Source organism: Coregonus clupeaformis, chromosome 30 (assembly GCF_020615455.1).
Source record: "Coregonus clupeaformis isolate EN_2021a chromosome 30, ASM2061545v1, whole genome shotgun sequence".
Lineage (NCBI taxonomy): Eukaryota > Metazoa > Chordata > Actinopteri > Salmoniformes > Salmonidae > Coregonus > Coregonus clupeaformis.
The window spans coordinates 8,982,293-9,004,977 of NC_059221.1; the positions used below are offsets into that span (position 1 = coordinate 8,982,293).

Consider the following 22,685-nt stretch of genomic DNA (forward strand, 5'->3'; position numbering starts at 1 on the left):
AGGGGTTAAAGTTAGGGTTAGGGAAAATAGGATTTTCAATGGGAATCAATTGTTTGGTCCCCACAAGGATAGTAAATCAAATGTGTGTGTTTGGTGGGCCAAGTCCGCCCCACCTATAGAGTAGTAGGTGAAAAAATTGTTAGCTGTATTGGATGGTTATGCAGTCTCTTGATACAACTAAATAACTTGGTGGATCTAAAACAAACTGAGTGATATGAGCTTTGTAGTTGGTGGCTTGAATTGTAGATATGTTGTGTGCTGTAGCTTCATGCGTTGCTGCTGTTGTGGTAATATGAAAACACTCAAGCCTAAATATGTAGATACAGAAGTTGTACAGCACGCTTTTACTCACACACACAGACACACAGACACCTATGCATACCCCACAAGAGATGCCACCAAAGGTCTCTTCACAATCCCCAAGACGAGCCATGACCACATGGAACTCTATTTCACATCAGGTAACTGATGCAAGCAGTAGAATCAGATTTAAAAAACAGATACAAATACACCTTATGGAACAGCGGAGACTGTGAAGAGACGCACATACACATGATAAGACCTGCACTCTACACACACGTACACATGGATTTTGTATTGTAGATATGTGAGAGTAGAGTAGTGGCCTGAGGGAACACACTTAATGTGTTGTGACAAGTGTTATGTAATGTCATGTAATATTTTAACTTGTGTATATAACTGCCTTAATGTTGCTGGACCCCAGGAAGAGTAGCTGCTGCCTTGGCAGCACCTAATGGGGATCCTTAATACATTTAGTACAATACACAAAAGGACTCAGTGACATGCCTGTGACATGCCAACTTAACTGCAGATTTTAGCAGGCAAGTGACAAACTAGGCTACATCTTTGATAATTCCTCCTCAAACTCTATTCCCGTCACATAGCATTCCAGTAAAACTAACACTGTAAAAAAGTTTAGCTAAAAAGCAGTTTTAGTCAATTTTATTGGAAAACTATTACAGTAAGGTACCTATATTGCTACCCAAAAATGATTTGATATTGATATAAAAACAGCTGCATTGGGCCTTTTTAACTGATTTTCGCCATGTATTTAAGCGATTTTTGCCATGGATCCATAATCTGATGATGCATGAAGAGAGGATGGTGGTAGTGATAATGATGGTTGTACATGTACAGTGTATGAGTGTAATGATAATGATGGTTGTACATGTACAGTGTATGAGTGTAATGATAATGATGGTTGTACATGTACAGTGTATGAGTGTAATGATAATGATGGTTGTACATATACAGTGTATGATGATAGTGGTGATGATAGTTATACACCCATGTGTATATGGAAATGTGAATTGAATGAGCTTGATTGAATATGTAGTAGTATACCCAACAATGTCTGTCCTCTGATTTTGTTGACATGCTGATTCCACATGATTGGGTGGTCTTTTGGCTTTTGGTGTACAGCAGGGGTCTTCAACCTTTTCTTGCCCAGGGACCCCCTCCCAGGCAAACCGGCGACCCAGGGACCCCGTCATACATTAGCAAAATAATTTGTTTACACATGTCTTGTCTTATCATCAGGTGAATGATAATGGCAAGGAGAAGTTAACAACATTTTTAAATGAATAGATTTGATAGATAGTTTTTCATTATTTTTACCTCCCCACATTATAATTGGAAGAGGAAGTGTCAGCTCTAATATAGCCTATTAGCTAAAAGGTAACTCCAAACACATTTTCACTAAGAGCAGCTGTTTAGCTGGTTAAACAAAGGTTTGCCTAAAATTGTATGTCCAAGTCAAGAAAACTTACCAGCAGCAAGCGGCAATTGCCGCACTGGTAGCCTCTGTTAGATACTACAATGAGTGTAATTTTCTAAATATTAGGAGCTGAGTAATAAAGTTGACATCCATTAGAAATAATAAACTCAGCAAAAAAAGAAATGTCCTCTCACTGTCAACTGCGTTTATTTTCAGCAAAATTAACATGTGTAAGTATTTGTATGAACATGTATGACAAGATTGAACAACTGAGACATAAACTGAACAAGTTCCACAGACATGTGACTAACAGAAATTGAATAATAAGTCCCTGAACAAAGGGGGGGTCAAAATCAAAAGTAACAGTCTGTATCTGGTGTGGCCACCAGCTGCATTAAGTACTGCAGTGCATCTCCTCCTCATGGACTTCACCAGATTTGCCAGTTCTTGCTGTGAGATGTTACCCCACTCTTCCACCAAGGCACCTGCAAGTTCCCGGACATTTCTGGGGGGAATGGCCCTAGCCCTCACCCTTCGATCCAACAGGTTCCAGACGTGCTCAATGGGATTGAGATCCGGGCTCTTCGCTGGCCATGGCAGAACACTGACATTCCAGTCTTGCAGGAAATCACACACAGAACGAGCAGTATGGCTGGTGGCATTGTCATGCTGGAGGGTCATGTCAGGATGAGCCTGCAGGAAGGGTACCATATGAGGGAGGAGGATGTCTTCCCTGTAACGCACAGCGTTGAGATTGCCTGCAATGACAACAAGCTCAGTCCAATGATGCTGTGACACACCGCCCCAGACCATGACGGACCCTCCACCTCCAAATCAATCCTGCTCCAGAGTATAGGCCTTGGTGTAACGCTCATTCCTTCGACGATAAACGCGAATCCAACCATCACCCCTGGTGAGACAAAAACGCGACTCGTCAGTGAAGAGCACTTTTTGCCAGTCCTGTCTTGTCCAGCGACGGTGGGTTTGTGCCCATAGGTAACGTTGTTGCCATTGATGTCTGGTGAGGACCTGCCTTACAACAGGCATACAAGTCCTCAGTCCAGCCTCTCTCAGCCTATTGCGGATAGTCTGAGCACTGATGGATGAATTGTGCGTCCCTGGTGTAACTCGGGCAGTTGTTGTTGCCATCCTGTACCTGTCCCGCAGGTGTGATGTTCGGATGTACCGATCCTGTGCAGGTGTTGTTACACGTGGTCTGCCACTGCGATGATGATCAGCTGTCTGTCCTGTCTCCCTGTAGCGCTGTCTTAGGCTTCTCACAATACGGACATTGCAATTTATTGCCCTGGCCACATCTGCAGTCCTCATGCCTCCTTGCAGCATGCCTATGGCACGTTCACGCAGATGAGCAAGGACCCTGGGCATCTTTCTTTTGGTGTTTTTCAGAGTCAGTAGAAAGGCCTCTTTAGTGTCCTAAGTTTTCATAACTGTGACCTTAATTGCTTACTGTCTGTAAGCTGTTAGTGTCTTTACGACCGTTCCACAGGTGCATGTTCATTAATTGTTTATGGTTCATTGAACAAGCATGGGAAACAGTGTTTAAACCCTTTACGATGAAGATCTGTGAAGTTATTTGGATTTTTACAAATTAACTTTGAAAGACAGGGTCCTGAAAAAGGCTGAGTTTGCTGAGTTTATATTCTCCTCTTTTCTACTGTAAGTATGTATTCAAAATGTGTTTAGTCTGTTGTTGCTAGCGATATTCATAAAAACATTTGAAATATTTTTGTGGACCCCCTGCAGTACCTCGGGGCCGCGGACTCGGTTAAATAGCCCTGGTTTACAGTATCTTACATCTAATGAGGAATAGATTAGGTTGAGTTAATCAAGTCTTATCGACTTAATCGAGTGGCTCATTGATGTGCCCCTGAAGTTCACTCGTGACACCAGGGAGGTTGTTCAGGCTGGTTAATGAGTTGAATTAATCAATTTGATGGAAGTGTCAAGGCCCAGTGAAAAGGAGCACACGCTTTGGTCCTGGAACACACTATACATATTAAACTCTACTATGCTACGCTATACTTTTGCTCAGGGAGAGGCAACAAAGACACACTGCTCAGCTGGTGTTTCTCGATGTAAACATTCTGCTCTGTTGCTTTCATGTTGGAAAAACCTCCGCTTGGGCATTGTAGTAGTTTCACTTGGTACTTGATATTGACCGTGCTATGCCATATTCTCTTCCTCCCTCCTCCCCTCCCTCCCCTGCAGGTGGTGAGCTTTGCCAGTCTGAAGTACGACCGCTCCTACAGCTGGATGGTGCTGTGCGTGCTGTGGTGCTCCATTGCCCAGTCCATCCTGCTGCCCATGTTCCTGTGGGCGTGCGACCGCTACCGCGCAGACGTGCGTATGGTCTGGGAGAAGTGCGTGGCCATCATGTCTAACGACGACGTGGACGAAGGTAAAACAGGCGGGGAGAAGGCCAGGCTCCTTCTGTCCACCATCTACCCCATCCACCCCCAACTTTAGTGACTTAATAACATGATGGGGTGGCAGTTCCAGGGAAGGGGGGTAAGGGGTAGAGGTTATGGTAGAGGTCTGGAAGCCTGGTCCTGGAAAGCTGGTATAGGACCTGTGGTTTGGTGCCCTATGGCTTAAGACATTTGATTGAGTGGGGGATCAGGGTAGAGGTCTGCAATCCCCGGTCCTGGAGCCACTGCTGGCACCTCACCTTTTGGGGTTGTGCACTATTTTAGCTTGGGCCTTGGTTGATTCATGAATGGATGATTTGAGAGTAATCTGTGAATTGATTGAGAATCATCTCACCTTGGCACTCCTGGAATTAATCTCCAGATATAAAACTTGAATTAGAAGGCCTATGGTCACGTTCCTTTGAAATAGTACAATTTATGAATAGAGCTTCTCAACAAGAAGCTGATTGATTGTAGATCAACTTAACCTGAAATAAGCAGGCCTAGAAGGTTCTCCAGGAACAGGGTTGAAGAGATCTTGTTTTGGGGAGGGATGTCTTGTCAGCTTATAACTTTAGATTTGATTATTTGATTCAGTAGGCCTATATATCATTTTACTTTAATATGGTCATATGTAGCCATCCGGGCGTCCTTATGTGATTGGATATGTGGTCTAATTTATCATGTGACCTATCATATGACCCTGTTTCTCAGAGTAGAGTGGAAGTGACCAAACAAAAGGACTTATAGCCACATCTTGTGGTTTCATTCTTTGGGGGCTCATTTGAAAAGAGTAAATTCAATGCTATGCTATCGGACTGTTGCAATTGCATAAACATTGGGCGCTATTGCTGGAAAAGCACATACTTTCCCCGGAACATTTTACTTTGTTTCACTTGAAAGCATTCGAACTGTGAAATCTTCCCTGGCCTAGAACACCCTGACACAAAACAAGAGAGAGGATTTATGAAGATTACAGCCAAACCAATGCTTTGAATATACCTAGAGCCAAAAGCGCATTACATTTCGGCACGATGGTCATATTTCCAATCCTATGAGAGACTGGTATGCATCTTTCTTGTAAATCTAGATGGACATCAATGCATGATTTACGCAGAAATACAAGCTACTCAACGCACAACTATCTCAAGTTAGGATTCGGCCCAATGTCAGTGTATGAGTGGAAACAGATACTGCCGAATGACTTAGTAGTCTTTTATTAATGCACTAAACTGTTCCTGTCCATATAGGCAGTAGGCGTATGTAGTGACAATACAAGCAATCCCATTCACACTATTCCCTCAAATTATGCAAATTGTGTACTTTTGACAGACCAAAATGGCTTAGTGATCCAAAGGATACATTTACAATTCAGGAATACACAGACACCTACCCAAGTTTTGGCCCCTAATTAACTTTAAAGTTAGGTCACATGATAAATGTAATAGCCCCTGTAGATTGTTAATTGTGGATTGGGTTAACATAGACCAGAAAACAATTCTGTATTGATGTGAACTATTCTGTATTGATATGATATCAGAATAATAAGTAACAGAAACATCTTCAATGTTACAAACATGCTAATTGAAATGTGAAATAACTTGCCTTTTCTTACAATGAAATTGTTTAAACTCAACTTGATATCTCCCCTCTCCACTCTTTCTAACCCCCAAACCTTTTGATACCCTCCCTTTCTATGCAAAAAAACTAAGCAAAAACGTAGGACAGTGTATTTTTTTGTGTGATTTTAATGTTGCCAGTTCTCCTCTCTCTTTTTCCAGAGGGCTTGCCTTGTATATCACAATACAGTTGTATGTATAGTATAAGGGTTGTTTCTTGTTTCCCAAGCTACTGACTTGCATGCTACGCTGCTTGTGCAAATAGCCAATTTCATCCTCCATCCTACCGGCCATCATTTGCCTCAAGATCAGCATTTTACACCGATCTCCAATTGAATCTAATGCAAATTCTTGTTTTGATCCTAAATTTGCTTGACAGTATGTAAAATCATTACTCGAAAGCATTCCTTTGATTTCTTGTATTATGGTTCTCACGATAAGCCCCAGTGCTTAAAAGATTAATAACACTTTCTAGACAGGGTCTCTGAATTTGGAAGCAGTTGTTTAATGTTTTTCTAATCGGGAAAGGCCCATAGTCATGATTTTGAGTCAGTGATTATTTTCAAATGCACTGGTCATCCTTAGGGCATTTTTGCCATCTTGCTGCAGAGATAATTTAGTCACGATCTAGACCATAATGAACCACTGAACGTTAAGTTCCCTGTTATTCACAACACTTCAAACTATTACAAGTTCAGAACAATATTCGACAAACTTTAACAAAAGTATAGATTCGTGATTGCCACAGACAAATAAAGCCTCAAGTTAACCAGGAAAGTTGTGCAGTTTTGTGACAATAATGCACCTATAATATATATTTTTTAATGTTCTGTGATATAGTCTGAAGCCTTCTGAATAAAAAATATATATAACACTTAATGGTTCATACTGGAATTATTATTTTATATTTAAAAAAATATATATTAATTAAAAAATATATTTAAGGCTCCAAGTGCAAGAATGTCTTGAGGCCTTGAGGGCTACAGCGACTCCTTTTTGAATAGGAACTCCAAATTTCCCCGTGAACCCCCCCCCCAAAAAAAACAGGGGGAAAAAACAAGAGAAAGATAAATTGTCTCTTATCTATTCGTCTTGTCTGTCTGTCTGTGAATTTTGAGTACGTTGGTCTTTAATGCTGACGTGTATGCTTTTCTGCGTTTTGCAGAAAACAGCCAAGATGGAGGAATTCATGCGGACTTAATATATGACAGACCATATGGCTATAGCTCCGCGGCTGATATCATGACGGTAGAACGTATTGTCAAGTTCGAATTCTCAACCTTAGAAAGGGGGGTCCCACAAGGGTATCCATTGCAACTACAGGAAGATAAAATGCAGTATTTGCAGGTATATTTCCATTGATTTTTATTATTTAATCAATTGATCAATTTAAAAAAAAATCAAATACAGATAACAATGTGCATGGTGAAAGAGGCCTTAGGCCTACTATAATATCTATCTTAGTCTTGTTTGATCTTGCTGGAACCATTTTACATTTTGCAAGCTGATATTTTCTATCCAGACATGGCATTTAAAAGTAAAAAAGCATACATCTGGCTGACTAATGTTTGGCAAATATGACCATCAGTAGTTTTCCCCTTCATTGTAGATACAGTGAGGGAAAAACGTATTTGATCCCCTGCTGATTTTGTACGTTTGCCCACTGACAAAGACATGATCGGTCTATAATTTTAATAGTAGGTTTATTTGAACAGTGAGAGACAGAATAACAACAAGAAAATCCAGAAAAACGCATGTCAAAAATATTATACATTGATTAGCATTTTAATGAGGGAAATAATTATTTGACCCCTCTGCAAAACATGACTTAGTACTTGGTGGCAAAACCCTTGTTGGCAATCACAGAGGTCAGACATTTCTTGTAGTTGGCCACCAGGTTTGCACACATCTCTGGAGGGATTTTGTCCCACTCCTCTTTGCAGATCTTCTCCAAGTCATTAAGGTTTCGAGCCTGACGTTTGGCAACTCGAACCTTCAGCTCCCTCCACAGATTTTCTATGGGATTAAGGTCTGGAGACTGGCTAGGCCACTCCAGGACCTTAATGTGCTTCTTCTTGAGCCACTCCTTTGTTGCCATGGCCGTGTGTTTTGGGTCATTGTCATGCTGAAATACCCATCCACGACCCATTTTCAATGCCCTGGCTGAGGGAAGGAGGTTCTCAACCAAGATTTGCCGGTACATGGCCCCGTCCATCGTCCCTTTGATGCGGTGAAGTTGTCCTGTCCCCTTAGCAGAAAAACACCCCCAAAGCATAATGTTTCCACCTCCATGTTTGACGGTGGGGATGGTGTTCTTGGGGTCATAGGCAGCATTCCTCCTCCTCCAAACACGGCGAGTTGAGTTGATGCCAAAGAGCTCGATTTTGGTCTCATCTGACCACAACACTTTCACCCAGTTTTCCTCTGAATCATTCAGATGTTCATTGACAAACTTCAGACGGGCCTGTATATGTGCTTTCTTGAGCAGGGGGACCTTGTGGGCGCTGCAGGATTTCAGTCCTTCACGGCGTAGTGTGTTACCAATTGTTTTCTTGGTGACTATGGTCCCAGCTGCCTTGAGATCATTGACAAGATCCTCCCGTGTAGTTCTGGGCTGATTCCTCACCGTTCTCATGATCATTGCAACTCCACGAGGTGAGATCGGCCCCAGGCCGAGGGAGATTGACAGTTCTTTTGTGTTTCTTCCATTTGCGAATAATCGCACCAACTGTTGTCACCTTCTCACCAAGCTGCTTGGCGATGGTCTTGTAGCCCATTCCAGCCTTGTGTAGGTCTACAATCTTGTCCCTGACATCCTTGGAGAGCTCTTTGGTCTTGGCCATGGTGGAGAGTTTGGAATCTGATTGATTGATTGCTTCTGTGGACAGGTGTCTTTTATACAGGTAACAAGCTGAGATTAGGAGCACTCCCTTTAAGAGTGTGCTCCTAATCTCAGCTCGTTACCTGTATAAAAGACACCTGGGAGCCAGAAATCCTTCTGATTGAGAGGGGGTCAAATACTTATTTCCCTCATTAAAATGCAAATCAATTTAAAATATTTTTGACATGCGTTTTTCAGGATTTTTTTGTTGTTATTCTGCCTCTCACTGTTCAAATAAACCTACCATTAAAATTATAGACTGATCATTTCTTTGTCAGTGGGCAAACGTACAAAATCAGCAGGGGATCAAATACTTTTTTCCCTCACTGTAAGTCTCTCAAATATTTATAGGTGGGTCTTCCTCATACCTGCAACCTCTTAATCATAGTATTACAAGTTAAACATATACAATACCAGTCAAAGTTTGGACACACCTACTCATTCAATGGTTTTTATTTATTTTTACTATTTTCTACATTGTAGAAAAATAGTGAAGACATCAAAACTATGAAATAACACATATGGAATCATGTAGTAACCCAAAAAGTGTTAAACAAATCAAAATATATTTTATATTGAGATTCTTCAAATAGCCACCCTTTGCGTTGATGACAGCTTTGCACACTCTTGGCATTCTTTCAACCAGCTTCACCTGGAATGCTTTTCCAACAGTCTTTGAAGGAGTTGCCACATATGCTGAGCACTTGTTGGCTGCTTTTTCTTCACTCTGCTATCCGACTCATCTCAAACCATCTCAATTGTGTTGGGTCATTGTCCTGTTGAAAAACAAATGATAGTCCCACTAAGCCCAAACCAGATGGGATGGCGTATCGCTGCAGAATGCTGTGGTAGCCATGCTGGTTAAGTGTGCCTTGAATTCTAAATAAATCACAGACAGTGTCTCCAGCAAAGCACCCCCACACCATAACACCTCCTCCTTCATGCTTTACGGTGGGAACTACACATGCAGAGATCATCCGTTTACCCACACCGCGTCTCTCACAGACCCGGCGGTTGCAACCAAAAATCTCAAATTTGGACTCCAGACCAAAGGATACATTTTGACTGGTCTAATATCCATTGCTCATGTTTCTTGGCCCAAGCAGGTCTCTTCTTATTATTGGTATCCTTTGGTAGTAGTTTCTTTGCAGCAATTCGACCATGAAGGCCTGATTCACACAGTCCCCTCTGAACAGTTGATGTTGATGTGTCTGTGACTCCTACTCTGTGAAGCATTTATTTGGGCTGCAATTTCTGAGTTCTTGAAATGTTCTGTATTGACTGATCTTCATGTCTTAAAGTAATGATGGACTGTCGTTTCTCTTTGCTTATTTGAGCTGCTCTTGCCATAATATGGACTTCGTCTTTTACCAAGTAGGGCTATCTTCTGAATACCAACCCTACCTTGTCACAACACAACTGATTGGCTCAAACGCATAAAAAGGAAAGAAATTCCACAAATTAACTTTTTAAAAAGGCACACCTGTTAATTGAAATGCATTCCAGGTGACTACCTCATGAAGCTGGTTGAGAGAATGCCAAGAGTGTGCAAAGCTGTCATCAAGGCAAAGGGTGGCTATTTGAAGAATCTCAAATTTAAAATATATTTTAATTTGTTTAACACTTTTTTTGGTTACTACATGATTCCATATGTTTTATTTCATAGTTTTGATGTCTTCACTATTATTCTACAATGTAAAAAATAGTAAAAAAATAAAGAAAAACCCTTGAATGAGTAGGTGTTTCAAAACTTTTGACTGGTGGCGTAAATACCAGAATACTGTAAAACTTCAATTAATAGCCTAGGCTTAAATCACTGAACGCAACATGCGCTTATTAGAGACAGGCTTCTGAGGAATAAAGCACACAGCTTTTGCTCATTTACGTTTCTTTTGTCTCAGTGTGCCTCTATTTCGGGAAAGATATGCTTCCTTGACAGAATCATTATTCTCCAGTGACGGTGCATTCACGCCAGTTCTTACTTTCTCCACTAGTGGACGGACGGCCGATTTCTGGGGGTCTGTACTCCCGAAGTTGTTTTTGTGCTTGCCAGTTATAGCTAGCAGTTCTCTGTTTTTAACAGCCAATGGCTAGCAGTAAGAATACTGCTGAAAAAAACGGATGATTGCCATCATTTTGTCATTAATTATTTAATGTAACAAATTAAACATTAAACCTTGTAAATAATTCATGTTAACCTCATAAACAGTTCATTTAGACCTGGCGTTTATTTGAAACAGACGTTTATTTGCTGAAATGTGTTCCGTTGCCCGGCTATTAAAAGGGACAGGCGGCTATTTGAGACTCAGCGTTTTAATTGAAGTTTTACGGTAGTATGAGGTGGTAGGGCTGATGCTGACTTCCAATATACTTGACTGAACCACTCTGCTAAAACAATGCAAATGGTTGCTCATGCTAATGCTATTTAGACCTTTTGACTATTGAGTCCTTTTTGAGTCCTTTTTAAGTCCTATTGACTCCAGACTCAAAGCAAGTCAGTTATAGAGCTGTGAAATGCTCCTCTTTGACATATAATTATTAACCCCAATGCTGCTCTACCAACATGCAGTCTTCAAGAGCTCACAAACAACCAAACTACAACTGTGTGTGTGTGTGCGCGAGAGTGTGTGTGTGTGTGTGCGAGCAGGCGTGTGGCCCAAATGAAAATGAACTAAAAGAGCATAATTGATAGTATTGTAGAGAAAATGAAGGCTCTTGAAGGCTGAATTTTGAGACTTAACCTAAGAATGGCCATGCCCCTTTTACCTGACACAACCCAGACGTATGGTCAACCCTGCAAGACATCTACCATTGTGTCATCTTTGTTCCATTCTATTGCAAAACAATTACCCAATCGGGCTCTCGACTACATCATGTAGCGCAAGTAGCTGCTAGAATGAACACATGTAACACATCACAGTGTAACGCTAACAAGAATGTAGCTCACAGGTGTAGCTCTTATATTTATCCATAAAATATTCATGCTCTTTTATAAATGGTTTATGATTCGCTGGCTGCATTAATCAAGCTGCCAGTTGGCAGAGTATTCTAATCAGGCAACTTTACATCAGTAGGCCTAGCCATTACATCTATATACCTATTAGATGATATAGACTCAAATTCCATCTCCTGATTTGGTGGGTTCGATTCCCACGGGGGGCCAGTATGCACTCACTAACTGTAAGTCGCTGTGGATAAGAGCGTCTGCTAAATGACTAAAAATGTAAAAGAAATTGTCTCTTGTTGATAGTTGCACTCATTATGTTCTCTTGTAGGATCAAGTCTATTCAATTTTTGGACAATGATTGAAACAGAGATGTATACAGTAGCTATCATTTCACCACATTGACTCATTAATCCATTGATGCTGTTTTGTCTAAATTGTGCATCTTCTATAGCTATTCACTTTGAAAAAGCATACTACTCTTGAATTGGTTAAGATAAAGTCTGTTTTAGCGGTCATTACTTACTGTATACAAATTGTCAATACAATTCAAGAAGTCAATTACAAAAAAGCTCATCATTGATGATGCATTTCTCAAGTGGCTTATATTTATAGAATCAGACTTTCTCATTTGCCATGTTGCATCTCGTCGGGAATACATTCCCCATCCTGCTCTTGCCATTCCTCATTTTCAACTACTGCTTGTGCTTTGCTTCCCCCTGCTGTCCAAACCTCTCACTCAATGCTACTGTATAGTCTGCTGTCTAAGTTCTGTATTTACAAAAAGACACCACATAGTGGCACTCTGATACTAGTTTTGTGGTGTGTATCTTCTCATTGACAAACCCATACTAAAAGCTGACGTTATGTCTCTCCTACTTAGTTCTCAGAACAATGTGGAATGTGAGTATCAATTTGGGTAGACTGCCTATATCTCAAAGGAGTTGCATTAATGTCTCCTGTTTGAGAAGACAACATTTGATTAGTAGCCTGTAGATAAGAAAATAGCCTAATATTCAACACACATGTTTTTGTTTTAGCAGTAAGAGAAACAATGTATTTCTGTTATTTTTTCATGGAGAATGTATGAATGTACGGCCATTATCATATGCACATTATACAGGTCTAACCTTCTCCATACAAGCTGATATTGTTTGTCTGTGTGTTGTTGCGCCAGGTGCCCCCTACAAGAAGATTCTCCCACGACGAAACCGACATGTGGACCAGCGGCCAGATCCCCTCCTACCTGCACCGCTGGAGCTCCACCGAGGACGTGATGGGGATGGCCCACTACAGCTCCAGCTTGCCACGCCACGAGCGCCACAGGACCAGCCTTGTCTCCTACCACGAGGAGAGCCACCCACACCGCAAGCGCCGGCGCTCCGAGGATAGCGGGCACATGCTCAAGCAGCTGCCGCGGGGGAGTGGCGGCGAACACTACGAGAAGGCGGATTTGCGCTGCTTCAGCCGCGATGAGGTCATCAACAAGACCCCGCTGCCCAGCCACATGAAGAGCCCGCGCCGCACCTCCACCATCTCCCTAATCCCGGACGTCTGTGAGCAGCACATCTTGTACCCGCATTTCCCACTCACTGACTTTGAGCATGAGCCCCAGGCCCTGCGGCGCCTCTCGGAGCATGGCAGGAGCTGTAGCCGGGTAGGGTCGCTGGATGGCTCGCACAGGACGGGCGGCGGTGGTGGGGAAAGCTCTGGGATGTGCCGTTCAGGTAATGGTTCTCTCCGTGAACACCGGCGGGAGAGGACGCGCCAAGGAGAACTGTTCCCCATGGGCCAAAGCCTACCGACTGTGGAGCACTCGTCTCGCAGGACAGGAGCCCACAGGGCTGGGCCAGACTGGGGGGACCACAAACACCTGACTACGGGAGAGAATAAAGGAAGCACAAATAGTTTTATAAACTCACCTTCTGCATCGCCCTCTGGATATTTCACATTTCACTCAGATTCCATAGGATCTGCCACCTAGATAGGAGTGGAGAAAGTTATTATTATTGTTGTTATTATTATTACAGAACCATGGCATTGGGGTGGTTGAAAGATTTAAAACTGGTATATCCTAAATAATTGTTGTTTTTATTCAAGCTAGGACTTATACACAGCTATTATTGGCTTTGTACACGTCATGACTTGCCTACCTTTGCTTTAGAACCTGGTAGGCTAGACAACGTAGCAACTTTGAAAGAGGCTGTGCAATTCCTGGGAGACAGTGAGCTTCACCACAAAGTGACTCAAACACATTGGTTTTTACTACACCCATCTCCTTCATATTCCACTTTTTTGTTTTGCATAGTTTTCTATTACGTCGTTTTCTATTGAAATTGGTATTTTGTGACTTTTTTGCACTTACTCAACATTTCAAATCACATTTTGGAGATATTTGAAAAGAGATTAGATTAAAGGCTAAAACTGCCGATGTTCATTTTTGTTGTGGTTATGAAAAGTCTCTTTGATGGATGATGATTTGCTAGATTTTTGGTCACAATTAACAAGGAAGAGAGGGAATGTTTTCAGGAAATATACAAGACGTTATTTCTTCATTAAGGAAACCCTGACGTTGTATTGTGGCCTGCATACCATTAAATATCCTATACTGACAAACAAAGAGATTGCCTCACAAATTTTCTATGTGGTTGTGTAAGATGAATTTCTACCATGACATCCCTTAGACACTTTGGAAAAGCTAACTTGGCGTGGAGTGGATGTGACGTACATAATGAAAGTTACAGGTACCGTGCATTTGGAAAGTATTCACACCCCTTCCCATTTTCCACATTCTGTTACATTACAGCCTTATTCTAAAATATATTTAATAAAAAACAATCCTCATCAATCTACACACAATACCCCATAATGACGAAGTGGAAACAGGTTTTTTGAAATTCTTCCAAATGTATTAAAAATAAACAACAGAAATACCTTATTTACATAAATATTCAGACCTTTTTCTATGAGACTCAAAATTGAGCTCAGGTACATCCTCTTTCCATTGACCATCCTTGAGATGTTTCTACAACTTGATTAGAGTCCACCTGTGGTAAATTCAATTGATTGGACATGATTTGGAAAGGCACACACCTGTCTATATAAGGTCCCACAGTTGACAGTGCATGTCAGAGAAAAATGCAGGCCATGAGGTCGAAGGAATTGTCCGTAGAGCTCCGAGACAGGATTATGTCAAGGCACAGATCTAGGGAAGGGTACCAAAAAAATTCTGCAGCATTGAAGATCCCCAAGACCACAGTGGCCTCCATCATTCTTAAATGGAAGAAGTTTGAAACCACCAAGACTCATCCTAGAGCTGGCTTCCTTGCCAAACTGAACAATCAGGGGAGAAGGGCCTTGGTCAGGTTGGTGACCAAGAACCTGATGGTCACTCTGACAGAGCTCCAGAGTTCCTCTGTGGAGAGGGGAGAACCTTCCAGAAGGACAACCATCTCTGCAGCACTCCACCAATCAGGCCTTTATGGTAGAGTGGTCAGACGGAAGCCACTCCTCAGTAAAAGGCACATGACAGCCCGCTTGGAGTTTGCCAAAAGGCACCTAAAGGACTCTCAGACCATGAGACACAAGATTCTCTGGTCTGATGAAACCAAGATTGAACTCTTTGGCCTGAATGCCAAGCATCACATCTGGAGGAAACCTGGCACCATCCCTACGGTGAAGCATGGTGCTGGCAGCATCATGCTGTGGGGATGTTTTTCAGCAGAGAAGAATGGGAGAAACTCCCCAAATAGAGGTGTGCCAAGCTTGTAGCGTCATACCCAAGAAGACTCAAGGCTGTAATTGCTGCAAAAGGTGTTTCAACAAAGTACTGAGTAAAGGGTCTGAATACTTATGTAAATATGATATTTCTGTTTTTGTGTTTTAATACATTAATACATTTCTAAAAACCTGTTTTTGCTTTGTTATTAAGGTGTATTGGGTGTAGATTGATGAGGAAAAATATATATTTAATCCATTTTAGAATAAGGCTGTAACGTAACAATGTGGAAAAAGTAAAGGGGTCTGAATACTTTCCGAATGCACTTTAGATGTAAGGTTTGGTTTCATTGAGGATTTGACTGGGATCTTTCCGTGTTTCCTCCCATAAATACTGTTATTCGATATTTATGATTACAAATATGTACTAGTTGTCAGCACACACATAGATATTCATGCAGACATACATTATACGATATACACTGAGTGTAGAAAACATTAAGAACACCTTCATAATATTGATTTTCCCTCATAACAGCCTCAATTCGTCGGGGATGCTGGCCCATGTGGTTGTTGACTCCAATGCTTCCCACAATTGTGTCAAGTTCTTGATACACATGGGAAACTGTTGAGCATGAAAATCCCAGCAGCGTTGCAGTTGTTGATGCAAACCGGTACGCCTGTGTTACATGCAGCTATCTAGGCAGCATATCAAACACAAACAAGACATGTAATGTTATTTTTTAATCATCATTGCAAACATTGACTAAGCAGGAAGCAGACAAGAAGTCAAAGTAGTAGTGATCTTTTTCAGCACCTCTGGCTAGTGTGGCTACAATATTGCAGCAACTACAAAGATTAGCTTATCATCACACAACGCAGATTGTTTTTGCTCCAATGCAATGTGTAGGGACTGCGTCCTGCCTGTGTAATTGCAATATCCTTTATAATAGACAGAGAAGGTTGTAGCGGCGGCGGCGGCGGGGGGGGGTAGCATCCATAATGGGCTTGAATGTTCGTTCAAATCACTGCAGCGCTTTTATTTCAGCTGTTCAGAAATATGAGGCAGAGACATGGGCTACATCATCATGGTTCAGAAGAGGGTGAGTAAAGGGAGGTGGAGTGTGAGCAGCAGCTACATAGATAAAATATGTGCGTAAAATAACACATGCGCAGAACGTATTCCGGATCCATAGCTTTGAGAAAGAGGTTTTCCCTAAGGGGTGGGGGCGAAAAGTCTGTATTTGTAGCCACAGCCATTATGAAGCACCAGGATGTGGAGATGAAAATCTGCCAGACCTGGGGTGCATCTCAATATTCTAAATTGGCCTCCACGCCTCCTTGTCTCCTCTCTATCAGCAAAGATATCAAAATATAGAGTAAGTCTTGCAATCTGCTTAGACCTTTCCTGTTCTTTTATATCAGTGAGGCTGAGGAAAGGAGATGATGAGGAGAGGAGAGGGAGCCGCTCTACACTATTGAAGTGCACAAATGCTCATGTCCAAATCATCTACCATCTCTTCCTGAATCCCAATTTGCAAGATGCACGTGTAATTTAGACATTCACATAAATCAGGCATTGACGTCAATGTGATATTTGTGGAAGTATTCAAGTTATTCTTGCAGGCCTCAAGTTTGGATTGAGCCTCCTTTTGCCTGAGCTGCATCTAAATAGTCTAACATAATGTCCGTTGAAAAGGATGAGGGACACATTTAGTCCAGGATTAAGCTCTAACATGCCAATGGCACATGCTTTAATCATAGAAATATAATCCCATGTCAGTCATATAAAGTGTACCCATGAGAGTGCAGTCAAACTGCCATGGTCTGAGAGGCTTACCCATTCTAGGGATTCTATTTCTATGGCTTTAACTGTGGCCAATCAGTGAATCCGGTTTGAAGGACCATGAATAGAAGTACAGGTTCTCTGGGTGACCTCAACTACAACGAGGTGCTGCTTCAGAGAATGTTTGACATGCCACAGGGTGTCCAGTAAGAAATAAAGCCAAGCATGTCTGCGGGAAAGTGAATAGTGTTTATTAAATTCGCCACAACCAATGCACTCCAATGTTTATACATTGTGGTTCACTGGTGGTGGTGTTGCTATTTACAGTATATTCCCTTTTGCTTTGACATCCTTTGCTTAAATTCTTACAAAACTTTTGAGAAACTCACCCTTCTCTAGATTGTGTTTTGAGAAACACTTGTTAAACATCTCTAAATGGGGCCCATCAGGTGTATAAGCCTATTGAGACATGATGGACCAAGGCAAACAAGTATTCCTCATGCTGAGAAGTGTTGCATTATATTGATAATTTGTTTTTACAAACGTTTTAAACTTTAAAACTTAATATTCCCCAAATATGTAAATTTTTCAGATCAAATATCTAAAGTTTAACATTTGACATGAATGTATTTACATAGGTTTCATGTAGGTTTGCAGATAAATTACATGGAGTGATAATAATACTTACAACATGCAATGGACCCTAATTAACCCTTTGAAAGCCTTATGTTTTCTACACTTTCTATGAGGCACACACACATTGGTCTTATAATGCATCATAGTGATGTATTATAAGGATGTTATAACTACTTAGGAGTTATGACAGCTTATAACAAGCGTTATAATGCACTATAAGTGTTAAATGCACTTACTGTATAAGGCATAATGTGTATGTGCCACATAAAGAGTTTGCTGTTATAATAATTTGCTAACAAATGTTTTGCGTACACTTTAAACTAATTTGTTGCTATAGCATAAGTCATGCTCCAAAGTCCAAGTTATTAATTTAGGTTATATGTAAATGTCCAAAATTCAAATGACTATCATAACATGAACATTTTTCTTTAAAAATATGACAGTTTTTATATTCCCTTTTGAAAATGTGTCACGTCATTGACTTTTTTTGCATAATGTAGCGTACCTATTTATCAGAATAACATTTTGTAACATATCTTTCGCTGTTAAAGATTTTATGACTGTCAAATTTATGAACAATTTTTTGTGTTTTTGTTGCTCAGATGATGGTTTTGTTAAAAGAATACAGATATATTTCGCATCAAAGTTGCATTGGAATAAACACTTTATTCGTTTGAAATCGTTGAAAGTGTGTTTTGCGTTTGGTATAAAAAAAAAAGGACATTTTCCCAGTGAAGTAAGGTATTGCTGTTCAGAGTTGCACATCAACCATTTTAGAGTTTGATTCACAACTCGGTTTTATTGAATTGGTGTTCACACTTTAAAAAAAATAATTTGGAACAGAAAAATAAAGCAGATGTTTCAACATAAATTGTTTTTGTCGTATTTGTTCTGCACTCACATTCCTCAGAATCCCACGACATGGCAGATGTGGTCCGCAGGCTGCCATTTGAGTATCACTGATGTAGCCTTTTCAATAGACAATTCTTCAAGTTATTTTTTTCAGGACTAGCCCTATATGAGGATGAAGAATATCCTCAAGTTGCCACTGAACACTGCCATTTAACGCATGCAGTCATTGTGTGGTCGATAAGAATTCACCAGCAGCCTAGGCTAACATACAGTGACTTCGGAAAGTATTCAGACTCCTTGACCTTTCCCACATTTTGTTACGTTACAGCCTTATTCTAAAATTGATTAAATACAAACAAATCCTCAGCAGTCTACACACAATACCCATAATGACAAAGCAAAAACAAGGTTTGTAGATTTTATTTTATTATTTTACATAAGTATTCAGACCTTTTGCTATGACAGTGATTATCCTTGAGATGTTTCTACAACTTCATTGGAGTCCACCTGTGGTAAATTCAATTGTTTGGACATGATTTGGAAAGGCACACACCTGTCTATATAAGGTCTCACAGTTGACAGTGCATGTCAGAGCAAACTCCAAGTCATGAGGTCAAAGGAATTGTTCGTAGAGCTCAGAGACAGGATTGTGTCGAGGCACAGATCTGGGGGAAGGGTACCAAAAAATGTCTGCAGCATTGAAGGTCCCCAATAACACAGTGGCCTCCATCATTCTTAAATGGAAGAAGTTTGGAAACACCAAGACCTCCTAGAGCTGGCCGCCCGGCCAAACTGAGCAATCGGGGGAGAAGGGCCTTGGTCAGGGAGGTGACCAAGAACCCGATGGTCACTGACAGAGCTCTAGAGTTCCTCTGTAGAGATGGGAGAACATTCCAGAAGGACAACCATCTCTGCACCACTCCACCAATCAGGCCTTTATGGAGAGTGGCCAGACGGAAGCCACTCCTCAGTAAAAGGCACATAACAGCCCGCTTGGAGTTTGCCAAAAGACACCTAAAGACTCTCAGACCATGAGAAACATGATTCTCTGGTCTGATGAAACCAAGATTGAACTCTTTGGCCTGAATGCCAAGTATCACGTCTGGAGGAAACCTGGCACCACCCCTATGGTGAAGCATGGTGGTGGCAGCATCATGCTGTGGGGATGTTTTTCAGTGGCAGGAACTGGGAGACTAGTCAGGATCAAGGGAAAGATTAATGGAACATAGTACAGAGAGATCCTTAATGAAAACCTGCTCCAGAGAGCTCAGGACGTCAGACTGGGGTGAAGGGTCACATTCCAACAGGACAACGACCCTAAGCATACAGCCAAGACAACACAGGAGTGGTTTCGGGACAAGTCTCTGAAAGTCCTTGAGTGGCCCAGCCAGAGCCCGGACTTGAACCTGATCGCACATCTCTGGAGAGACCTGAAAATACCTGTGCAGCAACGCTCCCCATCCAACCTGACAGAGCTTGAAAGGATCTGCACAGAAGAATGGAAAAAACTCCCCAAATACAGCTGTGCCAAGCTTGTAGCATCATACCCAAGAAGACTCGAGGCTGTTATCGTTGCCAAAGGTGCTTCAACAAAGTACTGAGTAAAAGGTCTGAATACTTATGTACACAACCGGTCAAAAGTTTTAGAACACCTACTCATTCAAGGGTTTTTCTTTATTTGAACTATTTTCTACATTGTAGAATAATAGTGAAGACATCAACACTATGAAATAACACATATGAAATCATGTAGTAACAAAGAAAGTGTTAAACAAATATTTTCTATTTGAGATTCTTCAAATAGCCACCCTTTGCCTTGATGACAGCTTTGCACACTCTTGGCATTGTCAACCAGCTTCACCTGGAATGCTTTTCCAACATATGCTGAGCACTTGTTGGATGCTTTTCCTTCACTCTGCGGTCCGGCTAATCCCAAACCATCTCAATTTGGTTGACGTCAGGGGATTATGGAGGCCAGATCATCTGATGCAGCCCTCCATCACTCTCCTTCTTGGTCAAATAGCCCTTACACAGCGTGGAGGTGTGTTGTTTCATTGTCCTGTTGACAAACAAATGATAGTCCCACTAAGCCCAAACCAGATGGGATGGCTTATCGCTGCAGAATGATGTGGTAGCCATGCTGGTTAACTGTGCCTTGAATTCTAAATAAATCACAGACAGTGTCATCAGCAAAGCACCCCCACACCATCATACCTCCTCCTCCATGCTTTATGGTGGGAAATACAAATACGGAGATCATCCGTTCACCCACACCACGTATCACAAAGACACGGCAGTTGGAACCAAAAATCTCAAATTTGGACTCCAGACCAAAGGACAAATTTGCAGCGGTCTAATGTCCATTGCTCGTGTTTCTTGGCCCAAGCAAGTCTCTTCTTCTTATTAGTGTCCTTTAGTAGTGGTTTCTTTGCAGTAATTCGACCATGAAGGCCTGATTTACGCAGTCTCCTCTGAGCAGTTGATGTTGAGATGTGTCTGTTACTTGAACTCTGTGAAGCATTTATTTGGGCTGCAATTTCTGAGGCTGTCAACTCAAATGAACTTATCCTCTGCAGCAGAGGTAACTCTGTGTCTTCCATTCCTGTGGCGGTCCTCATGAGAGCCAGTTTCATCATAGAGCTTGATGGTTTTTGCCACTGCACTTGAAGAAATGTAAAAGTTCTTGAAATGTTCCGTATTGACCTACCTTCATGTCTTAAAATAATGATGGACTGTCGTTTCTCTTTGCTTATTTGAGCTGTTCTTGCCACAATATGGACTTGGTCTTTTGCCAAATAGGGCTGTCTTCTGTATACCCCCCCTACCTTGTCACAACACATCTGATTGGTTCAAATGCATTAAGAATGAAATAAATTCCACAAATTAACTTTTAAGAAGGCACACCTGTTAATTGAAATGCATTCCAGATGACTACCTCCAGGAAGCTGGTTGGGAGAGAATGCCAAATGTGTGCAAAGCTGTCTACTTTGAAGAATCTCAAATATAAAATATATTTTGATTTGTTTAACCCATTTTTGGTTACTACATGATTCCATATGTGCTATTTCATAGTTTTGATGTCTTCGCTATTATTCTACATGTAGAAAATAGTAAAAATAAAGAAAAACCCTTGAATGAGTAGGTGTTCTAAAACTTTTGACCGGTAGTGTAAATGTGATATTTCAGTTTTTTATTTTTAATAAATCAGCAAAAATTTATAAAACCAGTTTTTGCTTTGTCATTATGGGGTATTATGTGTGGATTGATGTTGATGAACAATTTAATACATTTTAGAATAAGGCTGTAACCTAACAAAATGTGGAAAAAGTCAAGGGGTCTGAATACTTTCCGAAGGCGCTGTACATTGTAGTAGGTATATCATACCCCCTTACATGCTGACCAAACCGCCCGCGTTGCGTGCTCGAGCGTTGCAAAATATATGTACACATACATGTTATTCAATAATTTAATCCAAACTGCTCGCTCGTGTCAACGGGCGTCTGTGTAGCCTCCCGAGTGGCGCAGTGGTCTAAGGCACAGTGCTAGCTGTGCCACTAGAGATCCTGGTTCGAATCCAGGCTCTGTCGTAGCCGGCCGCGACCGGGAGACCCATGGGGCGGCGCACAATTGGCCCAGCGTCGTCCAGGGTAGGGGAGGGAATGGCTGGCAGGGATGTAGCTCAGTTGGTAGAGCATGGCGTTTGCAACGCCAGGGTTGTGGGTTCGATTCCCACGGGGGGTATGAAAAATAAAAAATATAAGAGCGTCAGCTAAATGACTAAAATGTAAAATGTAATGCGTAGCCAGGTGCTAAAATAGAACTTGGTTCTATAGAACTTGGTTCTATTTTAGATGCACTGCAAGTTTGGCCTCTCCCATCTTCTCATTGGTTTTTAGGAGCATACTAACTCACGTGGGTGATTGAAAGATGAACTAGGTCCACACTCCAGTCCAGTTGGTGGCAGTAATGCACCTTAAAGTTGGTTGCAAACCACCATATAAAATCCACAGAAGAAGAAGCAGAAGAAGAATGAACAAGGATAGATTAATCAAAACTAACTAGGTTTCCCCTTTTATCTGTGGA

General features: G+C 41.4%; 1 protein-coding gene across 3 annotated transcripts in view; it reads left to right on the forward strand.

Annotated features, from left to right (window-relative positions):
• LOC121545995 (probable G-protein coupled receptor 153) overlaps nucleotides 1–14,233 on the forward strand; it is a 76,359-nt gene extending 62,126 nt beyond the window's left edge. For all 3 annotated transcript variants that reach the window (XM_041856953.2, XM_041856954.1, XM_041856955.1), the window contains exons 4-7: nucleotides 3,968–4,157; nucleotides 5,949–5,978; nucleotides 12,495–12,514; nucleotides 12,789–14,233. In XM_041856953.2, the coding sequence (XP_041712887.1) occupies nucleotides 3,968–4,157; nucleotides 5,949–5,978; nucleotides 12,495–12,514; nucleotides 12,789–13,595 (1,047 nt within the window). In that variant the 3' untranslated portion in view covers nucleotides 13,596–14,233. The remainder of the gene's footprint in view (nucleotides 1–3,967; nucleotides 4,158–5,948; nucleotides 5,979–12,494; nucleotides 12,515–12,788) is intronic.
• Nucleotides 14,234–22,685: the final 8,452 nt, after the last annotated feature.